Source organism: Oratosquilla oratoria, chromosome 3 (assembly GCF_046742065.1).
Source record: "Oratosquilla oratoria isolate Oo_2021 chromosome 3, ASM4674206v1, whole genome shotgun sequence".
NCBI classification, from domain to species: domain Eukaryota; kingdom Metazoa; phylum Arthropoda; class Malacostraca; order Stomatopoda; family Squillidae; genus Oratosquilla; species Oratosquilla oratoria.
In genome coordinates, this window is record NC_134779.1 from 37,174,706 (window position 1) to 37,202,418 (window position 27,713).

The window sequence follows — 27,713 nt, forward strand, 5'->3', positions numbered from 1 at the left end:
TAAGGTAAATTTCTGAGCCCATTTATCATTTTGGTCATTCTCCTCTGTACTGTTTCTGGTTGTTATCCATTCTATAGGACGGAGACCAAAACTGTACCGCATAGTCAAGGAGATCTAACTAACGACAGATAGAGTTCGATAACTACCTCTGCACTTTTATTTGTATCGGTCCGACTTAGAAACCATGTAGTGAGCGTTGAAACTATCGATTGTCTTAAGAAACGGTTAGACAACTTTATGGATGGGGATGACAGGTGGTAATAGACATGGAACTGCCTAGTGTAGGCCTTATGGTCTCTTGCAGTCTCTTTCATTCTTATGTTCTTATGTCCTAGCAATGCAACCTAATACTCTGTTAGCTCTATTCCTGGCGCTAATGCACAGTTTCCTGGATTTAAGGTCAGCAATCACTAGAACTCCTAAGTCTCTCTCGCACTCAGTTTTCTAAAAAAAAAAAAAAAAAAAAAAAAAAAAAAAAAAAAAAAAATAAAAATAATAATAATAATAATAATAATAATAATAATAAAAAATAAATAAAAAATAAAAATAAAAAATAAATAAATCAATAAATTTTATCTAAGCTATTCCTGCGTTCTGAGTTGTGTAAACCTACGTTTAACACGCTGGACTTTGACATACGTAATTTGATTTTTTTTTATTATTATTAAAATTAAAAATAGGTTATTTCATGCAGCTGAGGGATGGTCAGTGATGTGAGAGTGATCTTGTCCAAGCGAGACCCCTTTAGGCTGGTCATCTTCAGATGAATAAAATCGTCTGTCCTTAGTCAGAAGAAAATATTCAATGTGTGCCATCGTACTGAAGGAATTCAGAGAGAGAGAAAGAGAGAGAGGGAGAGAGAGAGAGAGAGAGAAAGAGAAATGGAAAGAGGGAGAGAGAGAAAGGGATAGAAAGTGAGAGATGGAGAGAAAGACAGAGAAAGACAGAGAGAGAGAGAGGGGGGAAAGAGGGAGAGAGAGAAAAGGATAGAAAGAGAGAGATAGAGAGAATCAGGCCCTTTTAGATGTGAAAATCCACTGGGCAGAACTCAACTGCTCGACCTTTTTCAGAAGGTGATCGTGGGGTCAATTTTTGCTTCCTCCTTTTACTTATGCTCCACACCTTCCTCCTCTTCCACCTCTTTAGCCTCCTCCTCCTTCTCCTCCTCGTTCGATAACCCATCTACCCATATACCGCAACCATCTACTCTTAAAAACTCTCTTCCTTCCTGCACACCGCCCATGGGCTCGACCATCGTGTCTACCGCCGTTTCCGACGCCATTCTGCTCTCACCCAACTTCACTTGAACCAACATCGTACATTCACACCTCCGTCCTCCGCCACTATCGTTACATTTGAATTATCGTCTTCGTCACTCGCGTGTGAATTCAACACAACTTCTTCGCCAACAGATTGAACTATTACCACCAATGAAATTATCACCAACAAGAACACGATCCCCAACAAATGACCTATCACCACAACCTAAACATCACCACCACCACCATCCAGCGTTCTGAATCCTCTGTCCCACGAAAGGACAGAGTCCACCTGGCCAGACTGCGAGCACTTCTAAGTTACCAGATGACCGCATTGTGAACAGCTGCCCAGGATGTAACACTTCACCCCATACCATACAACACATAATGGAAGACTGCATTATACACAATCATGCACGCAAACAACACAACATACACTCTATAAAGGATTTGTGGGAAAACCCAGTTTCGGCTGTGGCATTCCTTGGGGAGACGGGACTGCTCGGACAGACAGTCTAGGGAACGACAACAACAACAACAACCACCGCTGTCCACCACCATCGTCACCACCACCAGGGAAACTAGCATCACCGACAAGATTATGACGACCAAACAGCTGATCTATCACCATCACCACTACCTGCAACAGTATCACCAGTACAGGAGTCTACCTCCGTCTTAATGAACATCACTGCGAACAGGTGCATTTTGAGGTACAAATTGATCCATCATTTGAAGCCCCGCCCAAACGACCCGTCATCCGCCTCCACTTCTTAATTACTCCTGGAGGTCCTCCTTGGGGGGTCCTTCTTCAGCGACTCCGTCAGTCAGCTCTCTTCTCGAAGTACAAAGAACCCGCTATTATCCATTGAAATTTTGAGTCCTGTCCAGTGGAGATTCACATCTATAAAGGTCTGGGTGATTGACTCACTCATCGCCCCCCCACCTCTCTCTCATACACACAAACACGCGCACATGTACACATAAGTTATCCTTACTCATATTTCCTCAAAGATTCTAGAAAATACTTTTTGATTTCTACAAAGATTTCCACAAATATTCTAGAAAATACTACTTGATTTCTACAAAGATTTGTTCAAAAAGTCAATGGAAGAAAAGTCCGTTTTCTGGCGACAAATTAAGATAACAATACAATAACAACAACAATGATAGCAATAATGAACAATTATAAAATAGATAGCAAAAATAAATGCAAGGACATTCCTTTCAAGAACTATGGCCGCGCTACCGCCGTCGCAACAGGAAAAGGACAATCACACCAGCTCCCCAACCAAGTCACCTTCGCACGTCGTCACCACCAAACCTTCCGAACGTTCAACACCCGCAAGCATCACATAGAGGCACCATCATCATCATCATTATCATCATCACCAGAAACTATATGACAACTCCATCAACTACTACTGGCGTTTGAGTTTGTGTGTAAGTTTTGCAACAAAACTCTATTCCGGGACTAAACTTTACGAAAAGCGCAGCCACTGGTTGAGGGGGTGAGTGGAGAGGCGGGGTTTCCAATACCACACACTCCGAGTTTGGTCCAGACTGATGTCCTATGAAGGTGTGTTCTAGTCCCTGCTGTGCTCCAGTGGAGTCTATGGGGGCGACAAAAGCAAGCTACATACGTAAGCCGGATAAGGTAACTTCATCAGGGTTTATCTTCTCTATCGCGCCGTCCCTTCCACCTGGGAGAGTTGCGACACCCACGAACAGGATAGACCAATCAACGAAAATGACCTTCGAGGTCCACAGGCAGCTCGACAAATCAATCCATCAAACGGGTCCATAGGCCCACGGTCCCATCCCCTTTAGTGTTGGTTACCACTTCCACCAAGGTGAATAACATCGTCAGCCGGCATTTGCGGTAACACGCATAAGCAACGTCGCAAAGGTTTTTGAGGGTTCTTGAACTAGCAAGTGTTGTGGCCGTACATCAGCTGAATAAAGTTGGCTGGTGTTACTGGAAACAAGACCTCATGGGGGAGGTGACCGGAGCGAGACCGCGAAATCATTCACTTTGGGACCGTCACTAGAACCATCGACTCTCTCAGAGATCCTCCTCTCTCTTTGAGACTCCCTTTTCTCCCTCCATCTCTCTCTCTCTCTTCCTGAGGCTCCCTTCTCTCTCTCTCTCTCTCAGAGATCCCCCTCTCTCTTTGAGACTCCCTTTCCTCCCTCCATCTCTCCCTCTCTCTCTTTTCCCGAGGCTCCTTTCTCTCTCTCTCTCTCTATCTCTCTCATCATCCAGTCTCAGGACCTTCCTCTCCGTTCTATTACACCCGATCTCGGCTTTGCTTCAAGTTTTACGAAGTGGGCCTTGTACAGTTCCCACTCCAACCCCCGATCCACCCCAGCAGGAGACCCTTCTCTATGACTGACGAGACTTGATGAGTCTTACCCACCACAGTCTCATTTCCCTCAGTCTTCTAGCGCCAACACACTTCGTTCATTTTAACTTGAGGGAGATGTATCGGAAAACAGAAATTATATTATGCATTGATTAACATTCTTGATGAAATGCATACATTAAAAACTGATGTGGGGGGGAATATGGAAGTTATGAAAAAACTACTAATTAAAAGAAAATTAGATAATTTTTTCAGTAGTTTTAGTGAACGCCCTCACCAGGATAATCCTTTATTCGCTTCACTATAGTGATGCATTCAGTGACTTTATTCTGACTGAAAAGAGAAAGAGAGAGAGAGACCGCTATTTGATTTGGACACAGACAGGCATCAACTAGAAGTAATGAAATAAAATTTAATTATGTTCTGTTATTAGAATGGAGCCACACATAACTTTTGCTCTGCTGCCGCCGTGGGATGCGTCCCTTGCTGTGCAAACCGTAGCAGAAAAGTCGTGCTTTAATCGCATCGACAACATCTACGGGAGAAGAATGTCCATAGTTCACAAGTCTGTTATGTCTTGGGTCGTTGTGGGATTTGCCTATATCAGAAGAAACCAAATGTTCAGTAATTGTGCGTCTTTGAATATCTCCCTTTTTCTTTATTTTGCTTAATACATAAAAAGCACAGTTGCTTAATCAAAACAGGTATAAGTGTATTTTTTATTTTTAACGATTTGGTGTATTGTAACGAGAAACTATGTCCCTCAAGTAAATCAGTTGTTTTATCATTATCATTATTATTATTATTATTATTATTATTATTATTATTATCATTATTATTATTATTATTATCATTATTATTATTATCATTATTATTATTATCATTATCATCATCCCTTCATTTCAGAGGTACCAAGGAGAGGGGAGAGGCTTTAATATGTCACCATCACCATCATCCTTAATATCATCTTTATAATCATCACTTTTATTATCGATATTAATAGTATTACAACTAATATAAAATAATCATTGCTATCATTATTATTATCATATCTAAAAAGCAAAAGAAACTGAAGCGAGCTTTTGGTAACTGATCACGTTCCTATTAAAGGAAACAGCGCGAGGTTGCTTACATCGATAGAAGTGCTGATAAATTACAGACTGACGAAGATGGGAGGCCATACAGACATACCACTACTTGAACCAGGTAGCACGGTACCAGCCGAGGCAAAACCATAACATAACCCAGACTTGTCTAAAGAATTACCCTAAACGGAGATTTAACTCCCTAACTGTGCCACGTCTCCTAAAGTTGATTTAAATTGGCAGACGGCAGGTCATGAGAATGCTCACATGTTAAAGAGAAAATTATTTTAAGATATTAGCCTGGAATATTTCCTCTGGGGTCAGCGTACACACATACAACAAACGCCCTCGAACTAATCCCCCTAGACTCCCTCAGACTAAATTCCCCCATCAACCCATGCCCCCCCAATTCCCTTCAACATTCCCCCCACCCCACCTATCCACGACGTACGACCATCCACACGAATGGAAGCGTCGGGAACCCTCAGACCATAATTACCGTTCCGAAACAAAAAAATTCGTTGTTTTTTCCACATCGGCCGTCTTCCTTCCTCCGCCCTCTCCTTGCTCACGTCAATGTTTTCTTTACACTTGAGTTTGCCCCTCCACCCGTCTGACGTGCCCCTCTCCCATTCCCGCCCCGCCCTACGCCCAATCTCCACCCATTCCGCCCATCCCTTCCTTCCTTCCCTCCCTCCCTCAATAACCTCCACCAAGCTCCCCCCAACACATCCATTTTCTCGAGTGTTATTCCCCCCATACACCCCCACCTCCACTACCTCTTCCACCCCCTTAGCATGTCGTCATCAGCCTTTTCCTTTCCCCCAGCCCTTTCCCCCCCACCATTTCTCCCCCACCCCCCGACGCGGACATACACATACACGCCCTATACTCAACTAGGTGACGCAACGGACGGGGCGTGGGGGGGAGGGGGATTCGACCTAGCTGACGGAAGAGCAGGAGGAGGTGGAGGAAGAAAAGGAGGAGGACGAAGATGAGGAGGGGAAGGAAGAAGAGGAGAAGGAAGAGAAGGATGAGGTTGAGGAGAAGGAAGAGAAGGAAGAGGAGGAAGAAGAAGAGGAGAAGGAAGAAGAGAAGGACGAGAACGATAACGAGAACAAAGAGGAGGAGGAAGAGAAGAGGGAGTAGTAAAAGGAAGAGGAGGAGGAAAAAGAGGAGAAGGAAGAGAAGAAGGAGGAGAAGAAGGAACCTGACCCAAACATTGAACGGTTCGGTTTCGAGAAAACGAAATAAAATGTCGCCTTACTTGAGCAAAGATTAAAAAAAAAGGGGGGGGAAGGGGGGGACCTCCCTCCCTTCACCTTCTTTGGGGAGAACACAAGGGAAGTGTTCCAGAGCCTCTCCTCTTTGTAAGCACGCACACATCACAGACAGACATCCTCTACCTCTCTCCCCCTCACTTATACAGACACAAACACACATACACACAGACACAAAGGTGCGCGCGCACACACACACACACACAGACTCACACACAGAGGTGAGTACACACACACACAGACTCACACACTGAGGCACTCACTCACACACACACACACACACACACAGGTGCGTACACACACAGACATAGAGGTGCGCGCGCGCACACACACACACACACACACACAGAAGCTCACACAAACAAACACAGACGCGCGCACACACACACACACACACGCACACACACAGACATACACACACGCGCACAGACACACACGCACAGAGGCACACAAACTTTCCACGCATACAGTACACTTCAATTTGTGGAACAAATTAGAAGAAATAATTCAGGCGGACAGCAGAAATTAATTAAAGGCAAAGTTTGATTAATGAAAATATAGAAACGGTACACCACGAGCACAGCTCTAACCTCGTCATGGAAGCCATCTTGAAACGAACCGTGGTTGCATTTGGCCAAGACACCCCCTCCTCCCCTCCATCCCTTCCCTTTCTCTCTCCTCCCCTCCCTTTCTCCCCCTCCTCCCCTCCCCTCCCCTCCCTCGCCTGTCCTCCTCCCTTGGTAATCATTCTCAAGATTTTTATCACATTTTCCCTAACTCACCCTCACCCTTCTTTCCCTTCTCGTTCTTATTGTCATTTGCTTTTGTTCCGCTGTCCCCTTCCTCCTCCTCCTCGCCCTCGTCGTCGTCTGTCTTCCTCCACTTTCTTCTTCACGTAAGAAAAATAAATAAATAAATAAATAAATAAAATAAAGTACTTCTTATTTTGATTTTTGGTGGGCGATCTTATTCATTTCCGTAACGGCTCCAAACTGCCTAGTGTAAGCCTTATGGTCTCTTGCAGTCTCCTTCATTCTTATGTTCTTTATTTCCCCCCACCTCGACCCGTCCCATCCACCTCTCAACACCCCCCATCCCCCTTCCTCGCTCTTATCCTTCTCCCCCCTCCCCCTCGACCCCCCCTCCTCGTTCTTATCCTTCTCCCCCTCTCCCTTATCTCCTTTGCTTACAGGGCCCCCAGAGCAAACCCCCCAACTCAATATTCCCCCCAACCACCCCCCATCACCATCATTATCGTTACTATCACCACAACTAATATCACCATCACCACAATTTCCACCAACACCATCATTACAATTACTATCACCACTACCATACCACACCATCACCATCATTACCACCATCATCGATATCACCACATCATCGTAATCATCTTTACTACCGCTGTCACCACTACCTTCATCGTCTCTATCACCACACTGATCACCAAGAGTCCCTGAGCTACGTTGCCCACCATTACTCACATGTCTATGCCCTTTCCATTCCCTCCTCTACCTCCTCTTCTTCCCCTTCTCGACCTTTATGTCTGTGTTCACTTCCTTAACTCCTCCACATCCACTACCACCACCACCACCACCACTACTGTCATTACAACCAATTCCCTATTTCTTGTAAAAAAAAAAAACAAAAAAAAAAAAAAGAGATAAAAAAGTGTAATCATTCTTGAAAGTTCATTACTTGATGTGCCTCGTCTGTCTTCCTCCTTTCCACGGTCTTCTTCTTCTTCCTCTTCCTCGTCTTCCTTTCCCCCTCCTTCTCCTCGTCTTCCCTTCCTCCTCCTCGTCTCCCTTTTCTCCTCCTCCTCCTCGTCTTCCCTTCCTCCTCCTCGTCTCCCCTTCCTCCTCCTCGTCTCCCCTTCCTCCTCCTCGTCTCCCTTTCCTCCTCCTCCTAGTCTTCCTTTCCTCCTCCTCGTCTTCCCTTTCTTCTCCTCCTCCTCGTCTTTCTTTCATCCTCATCCTCCTTTCCTCCTCGTCTTTCTTTCCTCCTCCTCCTCCTCGTCTTCCCTTCCTTCTCCCCCTCCTCGTCTTTCTTCCCTTCTCCTCCTCCTCCTAGTCCTCCTTATACTCGTCTCCCTTCCCTCTTCCTTCTCGTTTTTTCTTCCTCCTGTTTCCTTTCCTTTCTCTCTTTTTCGCTTTGACTCAAAACTAATTTATCCTGGCTGTCTCCAAGCGATTTCATTCAGTCAAAGGAAGCCCCCCTCATCCCGTTTTCTATTGCTACATCCTCTGGCACCAGACCCTGCCGCCTGACGATTTTATTCGCTTAAAAATAGACAAGAAAACCCTCGAAGAGAAAGAATCGATGCAGTTTCCCCTCCTTCTTCCCCTCATGCAGACACGTCGTCTGTTACTTATTTCCCCTTTCGTTCATTCCTTTTCCCCTCTTTCCACATCTCCCGTCCCCTTACCCTCATCTAGTCATATCATTCATACATTTCTATCTGCTTCTTCCTCCTTCTCCTCGTTTGTCGTTCCTCCACTTTCTCTTCTTTTTATCGTTCATACTCCTAGAGGAGTTATCTTTTAGTTCTTCCTTCTGACAAAAAAAAAAAAAAAAAAAAAAAAAAAAAAAAAAAAAAAAAAGACTTTGTTATTTTTATCATTATTAATATTTTTATAAAGCACAATTTTTTTTTAAATTTTCGCGACGACCCGTTTTGAAATTCGCGTCAGTTTCTAGGATTGGTATCATGAATACGCATGTCAATACTCGTGGGTTTCCGCTGAACCTTACATTTGTTAAACCTATCCTAGGTTGGTTAGACGTAACCTCGTTGAACCCGGTAAACTATCTATCTACGGAACAAACCTAGTTAGAGGAATCTTTGGAGTTAAAAAAATAATATTTAACCCTTTTGTGTGTCCTTCAACGGAATTTATATTCACGACAAATTAAATAAAAATAATATACTAAGATTAAATAAATCAAAATTAATTAAATTTGGGTAAGGATACATTCTCTTGTAATATCTGTGCTAATCCTTCACAGGATCTTCCCTGAGTATCCTTCTCATCCTCATCTTGGTGAGCCTCTCCCCCTCCCCCTCCACTCCATCCAGACTCTTGTCAGGAACATGACTGTGCTCAATAGGATCCCTCCATCCTCCCCTCCCCTCCCCTCCATGCTTCGTCATCACATATGTGGCACATGGTACACCTCTACACACATAAACACACACACACACATACACACACACACACAAACACACACGCGCGCGCACACACACATACACGCACGCACGCAGTGGTAGAGTTCCTGGCTGCCACTACGGCAGTCCGGGTTCCAACCCCGCCGAGGGCTGAAATAATTTCAGTATCGCTGCACTGCGAGTCGTTACTCCAACTCTCGTAGGCGGAGAGTTGGGGGGGTAAAGTCACAGCATTACCCATAGATCGGTCATATATGAGCTGAGCTCTCTTCCGGGAGTGTAATAGCTGTCGATCACGAGTCCAACACGTGGTCCAAGATCATGGTGAATCACACACACACTCACACATACACACAAATGAAACATTAAAAAATATCATAAAATCACAGTTGCATTTTGTAAATGACGATCACAAAATGAGGCAATCGTCATATTTTGCAAAAAATCAAATGATATCTTTACAACAAAAACAAAACTGTTTAATTCAGAGTTTTTGACAAATAATAATAATATGGATGAAGAATCTGTTTTTTTCTCGATAGATTAAGAAAAATATTTTGTTCTTTTTCAAACAATTGATCTCTTAGATTCGCTTTTAATTTTTCAGGTTTGAATCGACAAGAGAAAGGTTTCTGAAAACAAGAATTAGTTGAAGTGGAATATATCTATTCAAACGTATCATATCAATCAGACATTTTCTTCTTATTCCAATACAAAATATATTTCATCATCCATATTACCATCCATCCATCTCACCACACCAGCAAAAAAGAAATAAAAAGATAAACAAATACGTAAATTAATAAAGTAAAATAATAATAATAGTAATAATAATAATGATAATAATAATAATAATAATAATAATAAACGAAAATAAGCGAATATATAAAATACGAAACCACGCGACCGAAAGAACGCATCGAACGAAACATGACAAGATATGATTGACCGAAATAAAACTGACATAGAAGTAAAATTAATATGGCACTTTCAGAAAAAATCCTTTTCTCCCGATCCGAGTAAGGAATGTTTTTATACATCATTCAATATTTAGTCAAAAGAAGGTTTCAAAATAGAGCTGCAAGTTTTTTTCTTTTCATCTTATATGCTGAGACGACATGACGTCATGGCATGATACGGGCTGGGAAAGTGGGGAAACACACACACACACACGATGGCGCAGTTCGAATCCCACCCAGGGTTGAAATTTCAGTAACGCTGCGCTGAGTCGTTACTCCAACTCTCGTGGGTGTGGTGCTGGGGGTATGTGTACGTGTAAGGTCACAGCATTATCCATAGATCGGTCATATATGAGCTCTGAGCTCTCTTCCGGGAGGGATATAGCTGTCGATCATGAGTCGAGTCCAACACGTGATCCAAGACCATGGTGAATCACACACACACGCGCACACACACACACATACACACACACACACACACATATATATATATATATATATATATATATATACGTCAGGGAGTTGAGGGAGGGAAAGGGGGAGAGGAGAAGGGAGAGGAGGAGGGGGAGAGAGGAAGAAGGGTTTTCCATCGTTGACTCCAAGTTGTCATCGAAATATTGAATGGAACAGTAGGTCAATCATTGTAATAACGCCGATTTTTTTTCCAGGGTAAGTCTCAACGAATTGACAAAAATGTGACCTAATATTAATCCGGCAACTTTGACGAAAAATAAAATATAAACAAACTCCACAGATGAATGAGAGAGAGAGAGAGAGAGAGAGAGAGAGAGAGAGAGAGAGAGAGAGAGAGAGAGAGAGAGAGAGAATGAGAAAATGGACGAAATGTCGAGTGGGCAGACTAGCGAAATTATATATCTATTTTGAGAAAACAAAATAAGTAGGGGTCTGTAATCAAATAGTATTCATTTCAATTTCTCACCAACCGTATAATAATCTTTTTCTTCTTTAATCTGTTATATTATCTACGACTTGTATGACATTAACTAGTTTTAGCTTAGTAAAATAAATAATGGCTGTATGAATGCACAATCTCAATTAATAATTTTAATTTAGCGTAATACTTGGGTTCATCTGGATTCAATTAAATCTCCATGTAGCATTTTGTTGTTAATGCTGTACTGGATTGTACAAGTGCCAAGTATTATCTCCTATACTTAGAAATGACATTTTATATAACTGTACTAACATTAATACAACTTAATAACTTTTTATCCATGTTTAACATATTTTCTGGGTCTAGGAACTATGTGCGTGCGTGATTCACCATGGACTTTGGATCACGTGATGGACTCGTGATCGACATCTATTTCCCTCCCGGAAGAGAGCTCAGAGCTCATATATGACCGATCTCTGGGTAATGCTGTGACCTTACACGCACACAAACACTTAACTTCCCGCCCACTAGAGTTGGAATAACGACGCACAACGCAGCGATACTGAAATTTCTTCAGCCCTGGGAAGGATTCGAACCCGGACCACCATAGTGGCAGGCGGGAACTCTAACCACTGCGTCACGAAAGTGTGTGTGTGTGTGTGTGTGTGTGTGTGTGTGTGTGTGTGTGTGTGTGTGTGTGTGTGTGGCGTCCTCGCCTAACATTATTTAAGATAACGTATATATGTTAATATTTATCTAAATATTTCGTTTTTTTTTTTTTAATCTGGCCTTGTATCAATATTGAGTGCAATGAAATACAAAACTACCTACCCCGGTTTGTCCGAAGACTGATTAAACATGGCGAAACATTATGAGAATCGTCTATAGTCTGTGCGTCCCTAGGAGTCCGTTCTGGATATAGCATATATCGTGATTTATCAGCCATTCTACCAAATCAACCTTGGTATATACCTCTATCTGCCATGTTTCCCATCTATGTGACATTTGATTTTTTTCTGTATATAAATCAACGATTTGAATCAATTCTATGAGACGTGGCAAGAGCGCTTTTTCCTTCCAATGTTGCCACGTCGAGGTATCACAGGTGAGACAGGTTGGATGGGTGATAGGTAATCGTTGTTATAATCCTGAAGAATTATATCTATTATACTCTACTTTTTCCTTAACTATATACAGAATAAGAAAATGAAATAGCACACAGATGTGAAATGAGAGAGAGAGAGAGAGAGAGAGAGAGAGAGAGAGAGAGAGAGAGAGAGAGAGAGAGAGAGAGAGAGAGAGAGAGAGAGAGGCGCATGAACTATATCAGTCTATTGCCGATTCTCATAATGTTTCACATTGTTTAATTTACCTTCGGACAATCCTGGAAAGATTGTTTTGTCTTTCACTGACCGTTGGTATCATTACAGCTGCCGTTCAGAAATCATTATAATTTGAACATTAGGTTGAACACTACCGACTAAGATTGTCAGCTATACTGTCAGCTTTCTTAAAAAATCTTTATTAACAAGGGAGATCAAAATTGCCAAGAATTTCTTTCTACATTGCGGAGTCGTTGCCAGATAGCACCAGCAACTTCAAATAATTGCAGTTCTATCTTCTGCTTGTTGTACATTCTGGAAGGGAGATTTCATAAATCTCAAGTGTTTTTAGATACGTATGATATGGACATGACTGGAGATAAGGATATATTGACAAGGCCCTGCGTAGGTGTTTAGGCCTACCTGCACCTTCTCAATTTCCTTTGGGCGTAGATGCTGGGCCACTTATTTACGTTGCCAGGAGTGAGAAAATAAGCCCATGATGGGTGGCGAAGAAAGAATTGAGTTAATGAAAGCTGCAAGAGGAAAGCCCCGGCACGAGATGAAATAATGGAAGATTTTTTGTTTGTTATGATTTTTCTTATTATTATTATTACTATCAATATTATCATATTCTTGTTTTTAATACCGTTATTATCATTATTATTACTATATTTACAACCATACTAGTTTTATTATTTCATTAATTGTTGGTAACCGGCGAGGTAATGTTAAAGAAATAAGACTGACGACATGACGTCACAGGATCATGTGTGGATTATTCTAGAATTCCGTTGGCGATATCTAGCGCCTCCAACCTCAGGTGGAAATGAAAATAGAAATAAACTATTCCAAAGCGAAGGAGACCTTACACTGTATTAACTTAAATCTGACATACATTTTCTTCATTAGTAGTGACGAAGTGTATTTACTTTTCTCAAACCTCACTAAATTTTAGTTTCCCAGAATTTCCTGGCTTTTTTTATGAAGTATATATTTCACTACGTCTGTTCTTCCATCGACCATTACAATTTATATTTTCTGACAAATATCTACAAACTCAAAAAAGAAAAAAAAAAATATATATATATATATATATATAAACGAGTATGCGTATACGAATTTATATTCCAAATGTGCATGTTGTAGGAAGAAGGAGGAAGAAGGAGGAAGAAGAAGAGGAAGAGGATGGTTGGGAAGGCATGTGGCGGACGGGGGAAGGTACCGAGGCCCCTGAAAGACCTTAGGGCTTAAGTGGAAGGTATAGACGAGGAAGAGGGATGCTGCTGTGACGTCATGTCGTCAGTCTTTTTTGAATGTTCCCTCGGTCAACGTGCTCCAAGAAATAGGGGTGGAGGGATGGAGGGGAGGAGGAATGGAGGGATGGAGGGATGAAGGGATGGAGGGAAGGAGGGAAGTGGGTGATGGAGGAGAGGATGAGGGGAAAGGAGGCAAAACAACTAAGAAGAAAAAAAATAACAATTCGAGTACAGAAATGCGTACGAAATACCTGACACAACATTGGAGAAAAACGAACAGGAGGAACAGGAGGAGGAGGGCGAGAAGGAAGAAGAGGAGGAGGAAGAAGAGGACTGAGGGCTGATGGTGTCTCAGTGATGGGGGACAAGTGTTGAAGGAAAAAGGTATCCCCGCTGGTGATGATGGAGGTGGTGGTGATGGAGGGTGGAAGGTCTTCAGACTGCGACTGGATGACAAAGTGTTGTCGGCAGAGTGTAGGCTCACCCTCAGGTTAGAGACTTGATGCCTGAACAGAAAGGGTTGATGGGGCGATCTGATGGAGAGAGAGAGAGAGAGAGAGGTAGGTGGGAGAGAGAGGAGGAGATGGGGGAGGAGAGAAGGGGCCAGCGTGGTACCAGATGCTGCCAGGGGGCTGGCAGGGGCGAGGGGAGGAAGTGATTAGGCACTGGTGGGGGGGGGGGAGGACGGAGAGTGTGGGGGATTAATGATGGACAAGCTATGTTGTAAGGGTGGAGCCGGGAGGGAAGGAGGGGGGAGAGGGAGGTTAGGGAGCTGTAGACAGGAGGAAAAGGGGGAAGAGTTTGTGCTGATAGGGTTTAGGGAGGGAGAGAGACAAGGAGAAGATGGGGAGGGGAAGGGAAGGGAAGGGAGACTGTGTGGGGAGAGAGTAGAAAGGGAAGCTTACTAACTGGATAGGATAGGTGGAAACCTATAAACAAGTTAAGGTAATTTTTTTTCAAACTTGGTGTGTACATACCTGAACGGGTATCGATCGCCTAACTCTCTCTTCAATCCGGTGGCCATGCCTTGGCTACATGACATAGGATGGAGACATCCAAAACAGAATCGGTCTTACATAAAGTGCGTTACCGCACTGACAAGGGGAGAGATGGAGATAAAATGACGGAAATAATCATTCTACGAGAAAGAACGCAAATATTTTGTTTCGTGTTACTTGTTAGTTTCTACACACGGTAGTTTGTGGCGCATGGCACCCTCGTGTAAAGAAACACGACATCCAGTGCTCACCAATAAGCGTAATATTCTTTGCGAAAACCTTCAAGTGGGTTTGTCTACCAACCGTTCTCATGAAGAGTACAGCTGCCATGCTAACAAGTCAAAATACTACTGGGCAATCCTTATATAGGGTATTGACTAGGCAATCTTCCTACAGGGTATTGACTAGGTATTCTTCCTATAGGGTATTGACTAGGCAATCTTCCTATAGGGTATTGACTAGGCAATCTTCCTGTAAGATATTGAATAGGCAATCTTCCTATAGGATATTGACAGGGCAATCCTCGTATGGGGCATTAACTGTATACGTTCTATGCAGTCAGTATTTCAGGGACTTTATTAACACCCCAATGGACCAGAGTACCGTAACATTAATTCTATGGTTGGAGACTGGACTCCAATCAGAATGTCTCCTTTACTCCCTCTTCGACTCCACATCTTCAATTCGAGATCTTGTCACCATGGATAGAAGCGCTGGTTACTGGTGATCAAGTACGAAATACCACTGGTCAAGCTTCATCGTAGTAAATCACTAACTGGAAACCGTTTCTGCAGTTGCCAGCAACCGCTAGATTACCTCCTACAGCGTGCAATTAGCAAACTATATTGAAACACAAACCTCTCTTATGCATATTTTTTATTTTTTAATTAAATTTCTATGACATATATTATAATTTATTCCTTGATAGTTCTATTTTCTTCATAGACTTTATCGATGTGCGTTCTGTAAATAATTTACCAGAGACTAGATAACGCTCCAGGTCAAATAGCATCCAGTTAAAAAAAATCGTAGTTTCATTGTTTCAAATCACTTGGCTAAAATAAAATAACAATAAAAATAAATAAATAAATAATAAAAAGCTATTGTTTCAAATAAAGCTAATGTTTTCCAGAAAATGCTTGACATAATTTTATCATAAAATGAAAATAGGTAACAGATAAAACGATATCAGACGTAACCCACCCACTGTGACCGCAGATAAAAAAATAAAATAAAACAAAATAAAGTTACTTGGCGTTATTTGGCAACTCAGGCAACGGCTCCCACTGCAAAGACGAATCAATGTCTTGAAGAAAAAAAAAAATCTGCCAGCCACGGATCGAACCCACGAAATATAAGTCACGCCAAGAGAACTACGAAATATACGAGAAAAATCGACAGAATTCTTACCCAACTGGTCCTTCCCTCGGCATCGGGTCCCTTCCCCACTACACTTGAGTAACGTCATGTCGTTTGTGATCTTTTCGGCGCTGTGGTTACCTACACTACGTAACATTTGCCAAGATAATTCTTTTAACGCGTCAAAGAAAGTTAGGTTACGTTAGATTAGGTTAGGTTAAGCTAGTGCAGTGGTTTTGAAAGCGGGGAAGGGATCCGTAGAGCATGAATTCCGTCCAGATGGTAATAATATTGGTAGCGTGTGTCTGGCCGGTTTGGGGAAATAACATATATCCCTTCAACATGGGATGGGGGCTGACCAGCAGGGTGCTGAGGCACGGTGGGGGATACACAGGGAAAGAGACAGAGCACACACATACATACATACACACACACACACAGGGAGATAGAGAGAGGCAGAGAGGGAGGGGAAGGGAGAGAGATGGAGGGAGGGAAGGAATGAAAGAGGGAGATAAGGAGAGAGAGAGGGGGCGGGAGGGAGAGGGGAGAGAGAGGGAGGAAGAGGGGTGAGAGAGGAAGAGAGAGGAGGGAAGACAGAGAGAGAGACAGAGAGAGAGAGAGAGAGAGAGAGAGAGAGAGAGAGAGAGAGAGAGAGAGAGAGAGGAGGGACGCGTGTGGTTTATTGTGTCATGTTCAGTGTTGCATTGTCTCTGCGGTGTCAGGTTTGATTAGGGCGAGGACATCTCACCCAGGCTCACCCACAGACTGGCAAGAGCACTCTTCCCCCCCCACATCCCCCATCTCCCCCCCTGGGGTGATGAAAGGGGTGAACAAACATAATGTACTCACTGCTAAACCCCTTCCTCTTACGTTTAATTACAACCCGTATTTTCGTTCCTCAGTAGTTTTTGTATCGTTTATATACATTAGATATTTCATTTCCAGCCATGAAGACTCATCCCTTCTTTTTTTTTTTCAGAAATGGAATTCGTCTAATTCATTGGTATCACGATGTAGTTATTCAGGAAGAGAGGATGGACATTTGGCGATCACTGTACAGTGAATCAGTTCCGTCTCCACCGTGGCACTGTCTGGCACTGAATAGGATTAACTGGCGTCTATGATCACAATCAACAATATACTACAAGTCACAGTCGTGTATAGTAGTGAGAGTTTTAATCCAAGGGACGTCAGAATGGTTCATGAAAGGTGAAAGTAGTGAATGGTGGTTCGTGGGTCGAATTGGTGATAGTTTTGAATCGTAGGCTTTAATAACCACTTTTGTCTCCTCTTGCACCATTTTCACCATAATTTAGAATGCTGAAGGTGAAAATTGTCTTTCGATTAACCTGTTATATGAAAGAAAGGGTATAAAGTCTATTATGCAGGTTGTAAAATGTGTAGGACTGTAGTTTCTGCAAAGGCGAGTATTCAGACAGTTCCAACAATATCCTAACCATCTGCAGTCCTCATTTCCCTACCAGCTTCCCTCCCACCCAACATGTAAACCGAAGAATTCTCCCACTGGGAGAATTCTTCCCCTGAAGGGAGGCACTTTGATTAAGAACAACGTAGGACTGTGTCATCCTTGTCGAAATGGGGCGAAGAGGGAAGGGGGAAAGGGGGAAGGGGGGAAGGGGGGAAGGGAAGGAAGAGGGAGAGGAACGTGATAGCCCAGGACTTGTGAGGGTCTGCTGGAGAAGTGAAGTGGATTTCAGTGTTTTAGGACAACGACAATAAACGTGTTTTAGTGAGTACGGTGTGTTTTTTTCATAATGCTTCGAATTCTCTTCCACTCAGCCTATTCCCCGAGAGTTGTTGTTGTTACATTTTTTGTGTTAGCCATTGTCGTCATCGTTGTTTTATTTTTTGTTGTAGTTGTTGTTGTTGCCGTTGTTATATTTGCTGTTGTTGTATTTACTGTTTTTGTCGTCGCTCTCGTCGCCATTGTTACATTTGTTGTTACTTTTGTCACTGTCATCGTCGTTTTTATCGTTGTTATATTTGTTGATGTTATCATATGTTATTTCTATAGTTATTTTTGCCATCGTTGTCTTTTATATTTTTGTTTTTTTGTCATCTTCGTCGTCGTCGTTGTCAATGAAGAAAAACCACTCACTCTCTGACGCCAAGAATGATTTTCCTCCAATCTCCCTAGCCTAAGGAAGACCATTTTCTTCGAGAAGCAGATCACAACGAAGAAGAACTCCAGAAGCTGTGAGTCGCCCTGGCGTGGACTCGAGAGAGAGTTGGCGTCGGACAATAAATAAAGGCATCTTCGGATTGTTGGCCCACACGCACTTCGAGTTGTATCGATAAAGGATTTCTTCGTGGTCTATGTCCACGAACAGACACGCACGAAGGCACGAAACTAGATCATTTTCGTGTGCTTGGATGTGAAGCCTTGTGCACATGGCCGCTTTGGAGGACAGGAAACTAAATAGAACAGAACATAATGAGATTAAACAGAATATCATGCGAAGATGTACTGGTTCCAGCCAATACTCTGCCCACAAAACGGGGAAGATTTATTTTATGTTTTTATCCATTTCATTCATCTATTAACCAAATCATTTATTTATTAAATTATTTATTATCTGCGAGGGTGTATCAGTCTATAAATTTTGAACCTCGTTCGTGATATACTATCCGATGCTTTGTGCTCATGTGAATTTGAAAAAAAGGTAAAAAATATATATATAAATAGACAAACTAGTATATAAGCAAACAAATATACAAATAAATATTAAATTATAATAACAAATGATAGTGATCTTCACAAACAAACATCGAATTAGTTTGGACAGACAGTGCTCGCGTCATGTTCTTCGACATAAACACATGAATCAGACAATAACAAGTTCTTTGTTATTACCGTGGCCATTTCTATGTTCATCCTCAAAAAACAATTCAAACAATGCTATTTCAAGTTGAGACTTGGGTCATCACGTTCCTGCGTCACATGAATACCTAAACACCACGTCACGTCGTCTCTCATAACACGAATATGTTCGTGCGCATGACACTGGAGTGCCAGGCTAGCATGCATGGCGGCTATGCTACCTCGTGCATGACACCTATGCTACCTCTGTTGGCACCTCATCCTTTCCCGCAAAAGGATTGCCCCCCCCCCCTTTCCGGTTGAATAGAACAGCCTGACGTCAGGTGAAATAAATTAGTAGATTAGGTTGAAAATACAATAACAGAAGGGGACATTTGGCCACTCCCCAACTCCCACACTCGGCTAAACAAAGTTATCTGGTATCAACCAGAATCAAATATATAAATGGGCGGCTACAGAGCCGGAGATCAATCAACCTGTCAGTCAATAAATCAGTCAGTTCATCATTCAATCAATAAATCAGTCCGTTAATCATTCAATCAATCAATTAATCAATCAACTATTTAATCAATCACACATTCGGAGTCCACTGCTTAGCAAAGGCCTCTCCCAACCGCGTCACTTCTGCAAACTTCTCTATCTCGTCGGGAATTACAAGTTAAGACTGCCGTCTAGATATACATTGTACACACTGTACATGACAGTAACATCAAAAGTACTGCATAAAGTGCATTACATGCACTTTATACACTAAAGACAGATCAGTGATATGGTATTCTCTCCCTCTCTCCCACGCGCTCTTTCTTTCTCTCTCTCTCTCTCTTTGTGTGCGTGTGTATTTACCTAATTGCAGTATACAGGAAAGGAGCAGCGCTCGTAGAGTCCCGTCTCCTATTCTCCAATTTTCTAACATGCCAAGACTCAAATTCATGCAGGGGTCCATGTTCAGTTATATCTCTGATTTCCAATTATCATATTTAGATATGAACTCACTCGTGTATTATTTGAGCTTGGGCTATATCACCTCCTAAGCTATTCCATACCTGTGTGATTCACCATGGTTCACCATGGTCTTGGATCACGTGTTGGACTCGTGATGAACAGCCATTTCCCTCCCGGAAGAGAGCTCAGAGCTCGTATATGACCATCTATGGGTAATGCTGTGACCTTACACACACAAACACCCCCAACTACCCGCCCACGGGAGTTGGAGTAACGACCCGCAGCGCAGCGATACTGAAATTATTTCACCCCTGGGCGGTATTCGAACCCGGACCACCGTAGTGGCAGCCAGGAACTCTACAAACTGCGCCACGATTCGTGTGTGTGTGTGTGTGTGTGTGTGTGTGTGTGTGTGTGTGTGTGTGTGTGTGTGTGTGTGTGTGTGCGTGTGAGCGCGTCACATAAAGACAATCCACGCCATTCGTGAATTCCACTCTCTTGTGGGTTTATTATGGTTGTCGCCAGGCGATTTCAATCAAGAGAACAAGAGGACCATGCCTCCACCAATCAACCCACTACTGGATGTAACTTTACACAAGTAATATACTTAACGCTTAAAGAACATAAGAATGGAGGAGACTGCAAGACACCCTAAGGCCTACACTAGGCAGCTCCATGTCCCTTATCACCTGTCATCCTTATCCATAAAGTGGTCTAACCTTCCCTTAAAACAGACAATTGTTTCGGTGTTCATTACTACATGGTTACTAGGTCTATTCAGTTTGTCATCCATTGTTGGTAAATCATATCTTGGCTATTTCCTTCTTAAACTTGAACTATAGAAGTCTCATTCGAACGTTAGTTACTTGCTGATGGTGTTAAGGATTGGGTGGAGTCTGGTGCTCGGATCTCACATGAGGACGGTGCCTCTTCTTAGTCTACAGTTCGCTGCAGGTTCCGCTCCTTTAATACCTTTAGCGTGGCAAAATGGTAGCGCACTGTATTCCTGATCGTGAAGGCCCAAGTTCGTACGAAATGAGGTCATCGAAAAGCACATGCACAGGAGTACGCAAACACACAAACAGCAGCATCGCAAAACACCAAACTGACAGAAAAAACAACAACCACACGCGCCAGCGTTCGTTCACACATATACAGACACACAAGGGTCCATTAACACATAGCACTTGTTTAACACAACACGCGCGTTTTCCAGCACAACAGACACATGGCCATCTCATAACGAAGGGAATTATGGCGAGCGCGCGGGAAAAAAATCTTTCTGATGCTGCTACTCCTCCTGACACCACAGAGACAAACAAACAAACAAACAAACAAACAAATATGGGGCTGGCGGCAGGGCTGCGTAGGCTAACCTTAGCGAAATACGCCCCATATCCCCCCCCCCCGGCTCATCGCCAGGGTTACCTTCCTATCACCGAGCACACTATCAAAACCCCATTTCCAAACCTCCCCTTCACTACAACCCCTCCCCACACCTTCCGTATTCTAACAACCCACAACACCTATGCGAAGCTATACAACCTAGTTAACCTCTTCCTAGACGGTTCTAGACCTGCCCGTGCGCCCTCTCTCCTACCCAGCCTTCCCCCGGACCCTCTACCTGGACCATCTCACAAAACGAACACCTTACTCCTCCTCCTCCTCCTCAGCGTCTCCTTACGCCACCGCCTTCCAGAGGGACCTAGGCCTCTTCCCATACGCCTTCCAGAGCCTCATACCTCTACCTGGCCTCCCCGACCCGTCCCCCTCCTTCCCTCCTTACGTCCTTCACCACACTTACGTAAGCACCACCTTACTTCAACATAATCCCTTCAGCTCTGCTAAGTCGCGCCCGACATCCCTCCCTCCTCCATCTTGGACGTCCTGCCACGTCCCTCCTCTTACCTGGCTCTTCCTCCCACCTTCCCTCCACTCCCCCATCCCCCCCCCAAAAAGGTCCAGGTCCTTCGCGTCACTTCGCAATTTAAATTTCGGCTCCTTTGATTACGAAAATGATCATTAATCATTTATAACCGTGCTATCTCCGTCCCATCCTCCACGCTTCCCTCCCTTCTCGCCGCTGTATCCTCCATGGCCTCCCTCCATTCCCGCCCCGACCTCCTCTTCTGTCTCCCATTACCCTCCATCCCTCCCCATAGTGTCTCCTCCTCCTCCCTCGTCTCCTACTGTAGACTCCCACTATCTCCTCACTCCTGGATTCCACACCTTTCCTCATCCCCATTTCCTCCTCTAGTATCTCTGCGATCCATCCCTATTCATCTAAACTTGACAACATCTCGCCTCTCCCTCACCCATCCCTATTCCATACCATTCCTTTCCCACTTTCGTCCTAAACAAATATTCCTTTTCCACTCCCATCTGTCGCCTCATCCTGTTCCAGCACATTCCTCCTCCTTTGCCTCTTCCTGCCCGGGGATCTGGCTCCCTTCCCCACTCCCTGTGCTGTGTACTCTACACACCCAGCCACCCCTTCCCCCCTTTTCCATCATCAACTACTCTATTCTAGTGGCATCTGTCCCTCCATCGCTTTCCGTCGATCCTTTTTGCTACCATCAACGACTGTTCCACTCCCTTTCAATCCTACCATCTCTTCACAACTCTCCCTTTTTCCCACTCCCTGTGCGCCGTGTACTCTACACACCCATCCAATCCTACCATCCCTTCACAAATCCCTCTTGGGAATCCCCCGGCCCTGCCGTTTCCTTATACAATGGTCCTCTGTCCCACTCCATCCCAAACTATTCCCTCCCACCACACCATCCACCTTTCCTACTCCACTCTACCACCAATCCACCCAGCCATACTCCTCAATCCTTTCCTCCTAACATCTCCTATTGGAATGGTGTTCAGGTTTTGCACCAACACCAATTCGCCCCCCTGACACCACCGCACCCTTCTACAACACCTCCCTAATCTCCTAACGAACACCTTTACACCTTACAACCCTTTCCTAGTCACCACACTAAACCCACTTCTTCTAACCTCCCCCATTCCATGACACCTACTCTCTTCCATTCATTCCAATCAATGCCCTTCAACTTCCTTCCCAGGCACATTCCAATTCCACCTCTGGTGCGTCTTCTCCCCTTACTCCTTCCAACCCCTCAACTTGTGCTACACCAGCGCCCGGCTCCCAACTACCGCTAGCGGACTGACTAACTCATTCTACCCAACCTTACCAAGCCGGATTAGGCCACTGTGATGAGGTACGGCTGGGGTTGTGATGTCCCCCGAGGGGATAGGCCGGTCTTGCAGCGTAACACTAAGCTCAGATCCGTTCACCCTTCCTCGTGATGTACAGCCAACTGCCTCGCCCTTCCAAGCAATTCGTGCTGCCTGGAAATCACCCTCCACACAGGAGGAGGACTTGCTCAAGGGGAGAAGGGTGAGGTAGGGGTGAGGGAGAGGTTAGGGGTGAGGTGGGGAGGGGTTGGGGCTCGATTCCCTCCCCTACAGTCTACGTATACTATCACATCTCACGTCCATGTTTCTTCAACATACATATAACTAACCTAACCCTTCCATCCTTTCCTCCTCCTCTTTTTCCACACCTTTACTTTCATCATTCCTCCCCTCCCCCCTTCCCCCCCAACGCCTATTTAAGCTGTCCTTTTGCTTGTCTTCCCCCCACCCACAAGCTGTCCCTTCCGCAAATAGTCTCCCTTTGTGTTATGCTCTCCCCCTTCCCCCCACACCTCGGCTCTGTAGACCAACACATTGCTTAGATGTGGTAGTACCTCGCTCGACCGCTAATTCAACGACCCGAGTTCGAGCCTCGCCCTGGGCTGAATATTTCAGCATCGCTGCACTGCGAGCCGGCACTCCGCGCACGCGTGCGTGTAAAGTCATAGAACCCATAGACCGGGCCATACACGAGACCTGAGCTCTCATCTGGGAAGGTAACGGCTGTCGATCACGAGTCCAACACGTGAATCAAGATCGTGGTGGTGGATCTTCATGCCACGTGTTTCAGATGTCCTAATGACTAGGCTACCCCTCCCCGCACTATGCCTCATCATATTAATTCCTGATCCCTTACATTCCCCCAATCACTTTAACCCATCACAGTTCTCCTCCCCCATCTTCTCTCACCCCTACCCATCAACCAATCACACCTCTCCTCACCCCGGTAACCACACAGGTGTTCATACAACCTCCTCCGACATCCCCCCACCATCACCTACATTCTCCCCACTCCCCCGCCCATACAGACAACTCTTCCTATACACCCTTCCGACCGTCCCCCCCCATCGACCCACCAGGTAAAACTACACCTCAACGCATTCCTTACCCATAGTTCCTCAAATTCCCCATTCTTTAACCCATTCCTCGACTTCCCCATCTCGTTCTTTACCTGTTCAACACCATCTCCACCATCACCATCCAGATCCAGTGCCTGCCTCCCCCCACACACATACACATCCCCCCCACACACACAGACATCCCCCCCGTTCCCCCAACACCCTATCATTACCTTCCCAACCCGCCGCCGTCTTCTTCCGCATCACCTCACCTACTCGGCCCTCTCGTTCCAACCCTTACTGGGTGCCCCTCCCCTATCTTTTACCTCCCTCACCATCCCGTCACGCTCTATCTAACCCCCAACCCTTCACCATCCCATTCCCAAATCTAAATAGCTCTCACAAATCTAGACATCCCTAACTCCCCCTCGCTTGCATCCCCTGCTTCCCCCTCCCCCAATCCCTCTCGGCATTCCCCCATCTATCCCTGACCGGGCTCCCTACCCCATCTAATCCTTTGCGCCCCATTTCCGCCCCCTCCCCCTATTTTCCCTCGCCACCTATCCAAATTCTCCCAACACCCTGCTGTGTCCAGCAATGGGTTTTCACCTCCCCACGATATTTTCCCTGGCTGATGACCACCTAACCCTGTGTACAGGCTTGTGTGCAAGCCGACACATGTGTGAACCTGTTCTGTGTCGTGTAGGGGATACGTGTCATGTGGCACGCAAACTTCTTGTGCCAAGGGAAGGTACATGACAAGTGTGTGAAGGCCAATGCTATGTCGTGTACAGGCCAGCGGCATGTTGTGCAGGCCTATGTCATGATATAAACGACGCGATAGGAAGATCATTTCGATCCCTTCAACACAATGTCATACTTCATATATTTTGTTATGGTGAGGAGGAGGACTCGGTCAATGGTGGAGGGGGGGGGGTGTCATGATCGTGTCTGCTACCCGTCCTGCATGAAATAGCCCGTCTTTAACCAGAAGAAAATCAATAAAGCGTGTTACAGTATTGATCAAGGTCAAGTGACAAGGCCATGTCGCAATGATTTTGACGTTTACGTGACGTACACACTAAATAAAACAAACCGCAAAGTAAATACAATAAATGAATGAATAAATAAGATAAAGTAGCGATACAACCCGAAACCTTCAATCCAACGGAAAACAACTAATCAATGGTTGTGACACACAGCCCGCTCTGGGTGGAATGATTGACAGGATCTTCTGCTTCCTACGCAGGGCACGAAAAATTTTAATGAACAGGTTTTGGAGACATTTGTGATTTGAGTTTCTCCGAAGGGGAGTTGGGATGTTGTCCTCCGAGGAGAGGTAGGATCTCCTCCATGGGAAAGTGGAATGTCCTCTGAGGGGGAGTTGGGATGTTGTCCTCCGATGGGGAATTGGGATGTCCTCTGAGGGGGAGTTGGGATGTTGTCCTCCGATGGGGAGTTGGGATGTCTTCCGATGGGGAGGGGGGATGTCCTCCGATGGGGAGGAGGGATGTTTTCTGTGGGGAGTTGGTATGTTGTCCTCCGAGGAGAGGCTGGGATAGTATCCTCTGAGGGGGAGGTGGGATGTCCTTCGTGGGGAGTTGGGATATTGTCCTCCTTGGAGAGGTGAGATGTCCTGTGTGGGGAGTTGGGATGTTGTCCTCCAAGGGGAGTTAGGATGTTGTCCTCCTTGGGGAGTTGGGATGTTGTCCTCCGAGGGGTGTTGTGATGTCTTCCTTGGGGAGTTGGGATGTCCTCCTTGAGGAGTTGGGATGTTGTGATCCGATGGTAAAGGTTAAAGTCCTCACTGTTCAGGGGTTCCTCTGAAATGATTAAAATCGCCTGGCGTCATCACGGTTAAAAAAAAAGAGCTAAGCATTACCAAGAACAGAATCATTGGTGGTGCAGAGTTCGCTCCTTCAAGCAGTAAAAGGCTAATCGATTTTTTTTTTTTTTAATTCTGCAGGCGATTACCATCCGGACTCTCCATTCCCCGGACACGTTAACATTGGCTTTCAATTCCGGACAGGCGATAAAGAACTTTTGTCCCCCCCCGACAGGTGATCCAGGCCCGGACCGTCATGACTGCAGGCCTCCGGTTCCGGACGAGTGCCGTCCTGCCGGATATAAGAGAAGCATCCGCTATCCATCAGCCTGTTCTGCATCACTGGTGGATTTTTTTTTTTTTTTTTTTGTTTTTTTTTCAAAGGTTGAACAGAAAACGCTTCACGGACTTTTTGGGGGGTAGGTTGCTTCAACTTGTCCACTTCTTTCCAAGACCGAGTTGCATTTTTTTTTTTTTTTTTACTTCAAGTACAATAGTATGTTAAGCCGTGATGTTCTACAACCGGTCCGCCATCTTTAAGGTCCTAGGCACATTTCCGGACAAACTCGTCCACAGCAGCGCTGTGGGTCACCTGCTGTTGAGCGTCTACCACAGCTCCACCGCAGGCAAATACACAGCAAAAGCGTCATCTATGGTCATAACGTAGATAAACATCACCCACTTAACCTTCCCCATATCTTGAGCCTAATGCACCTCACTATCAGCAATTAGAGGGTCCTTAACTCGCATGACAATTCATAAAGTCCGATAACCACGTCTGCGGAGCCAAGGACCTACACAAACGGATGCTAGGATCCTTCCGGTTCGTCCCTACAACGCCAGTGGCGCGCGCAGGCCATACCTGCCCTACACACTTGCCCTACACTCCCACGCCAGCAGCTGCACGCTTACACCAACATCCTGCACACCTGGGGTGGGGGTGGGGGGTCACAGGCCACTACATTATGCAAGACTGCATTCTCAGCACTGCACGCACACTAGTCGGCACGAACAGCTACTGAATGTCATGATATCTAGTTCATAGACGATGGTGTGGACTGAAGCTCTTGTTCCACCAAGCCAACTCGTGTTTCGTATGCTCAATGTAATACTTAATTGTTGTTTGCAGAGTGCTGGTGTACGTCACACACTGTACCTACATACCTGCGGTGACATATAACATGGGACGTCATGCTTTGCATGACTGCTTGCCTGCCTGCGAGGATAGTCGTCATGAGGGCAGAATGCATGAACGATATGACAATTACCATGGTTTTGCATGGTAGGCTACCCCTATGAAAACTACCAGCATGTACACATGCACACCCGTACCCACTGTACAACGAGTACACAAACCTACCCTACAGCATACTCCTATCAGCATACAGGATAAGGACTCGGCCAACTGAGCAACACCCCCAGCGTAGCATTACACAGCACTGCTCCGTGTATATCACACTTTACATCACTGCGTTACCTGGTCCCCGTGTAACCGTTTAAATATCTTCCTACGTAATTTGATTATTTCAAAGACTTCACTGCAACTAGTGATTTGTTCCATAATCTTTCTACGTTTTTGCAAACTCTTTTCCGACAAGTATAGCAGATTCCAATGCGTCCATACCCACAGGAACACCGTGGGAGATGTGAACACCCTTGCAACAAGGAGTGCTTCACTTTTTTAAAGACGAAAGCCCAGTCTGCTACTACTCACAGCTACAGCTACAGGCCCTTGGCACAGCTTACCTCTTCGGTATAGAAGTCAAGGAACTCCATATCTTGCACAGAATGTGAAGCTGCAGCAGCAGACATAAGCGTTGTGCAACAAATGTTATCAGCCATCACTATCGGCACACCTGCACGCTTGGACAGATGTTCACCTGCGATC

General features: G+C 44.8%; 2 protein-coding genes across 4 annotated transcripts in view; both read right to left on the bottom strand.

Moving 5' to 3' along the window:
- LOC143021605 (uncharacterized) overlaps positions 1-27,713 on the bottom strand; it is a 477,388-nt gene that overhangs the window by 449,318 nt on the left and 357 nt on the right. For all 3 annotated transcript variants that reach the window (XM_076179208.1, XM_076179235.1, XM_076179214.1), the window contains exon 1: positions 27,572-27,713. This exon is cut by the window's right edge. In XM_076179208.1, the coding sequence (XP_076035323.1) occupies positions 27,572-27,667 (96 nt within the window). In that variant the 5' untranslated portion in view covers positions 27,668-27,713. The remainder of the gene's footprint in view (positions 1-27,571) is intronic.
- The window catches only part of LOC143021634 (uncharacterized), a 109,149-nt gene that overhangs the window by 13,661 nt on the left and 67,775 nt on the right, over positions 1-27,713 (bottom strand). The gene's annotated exons all lie outside the window — the stretch shown is intronic.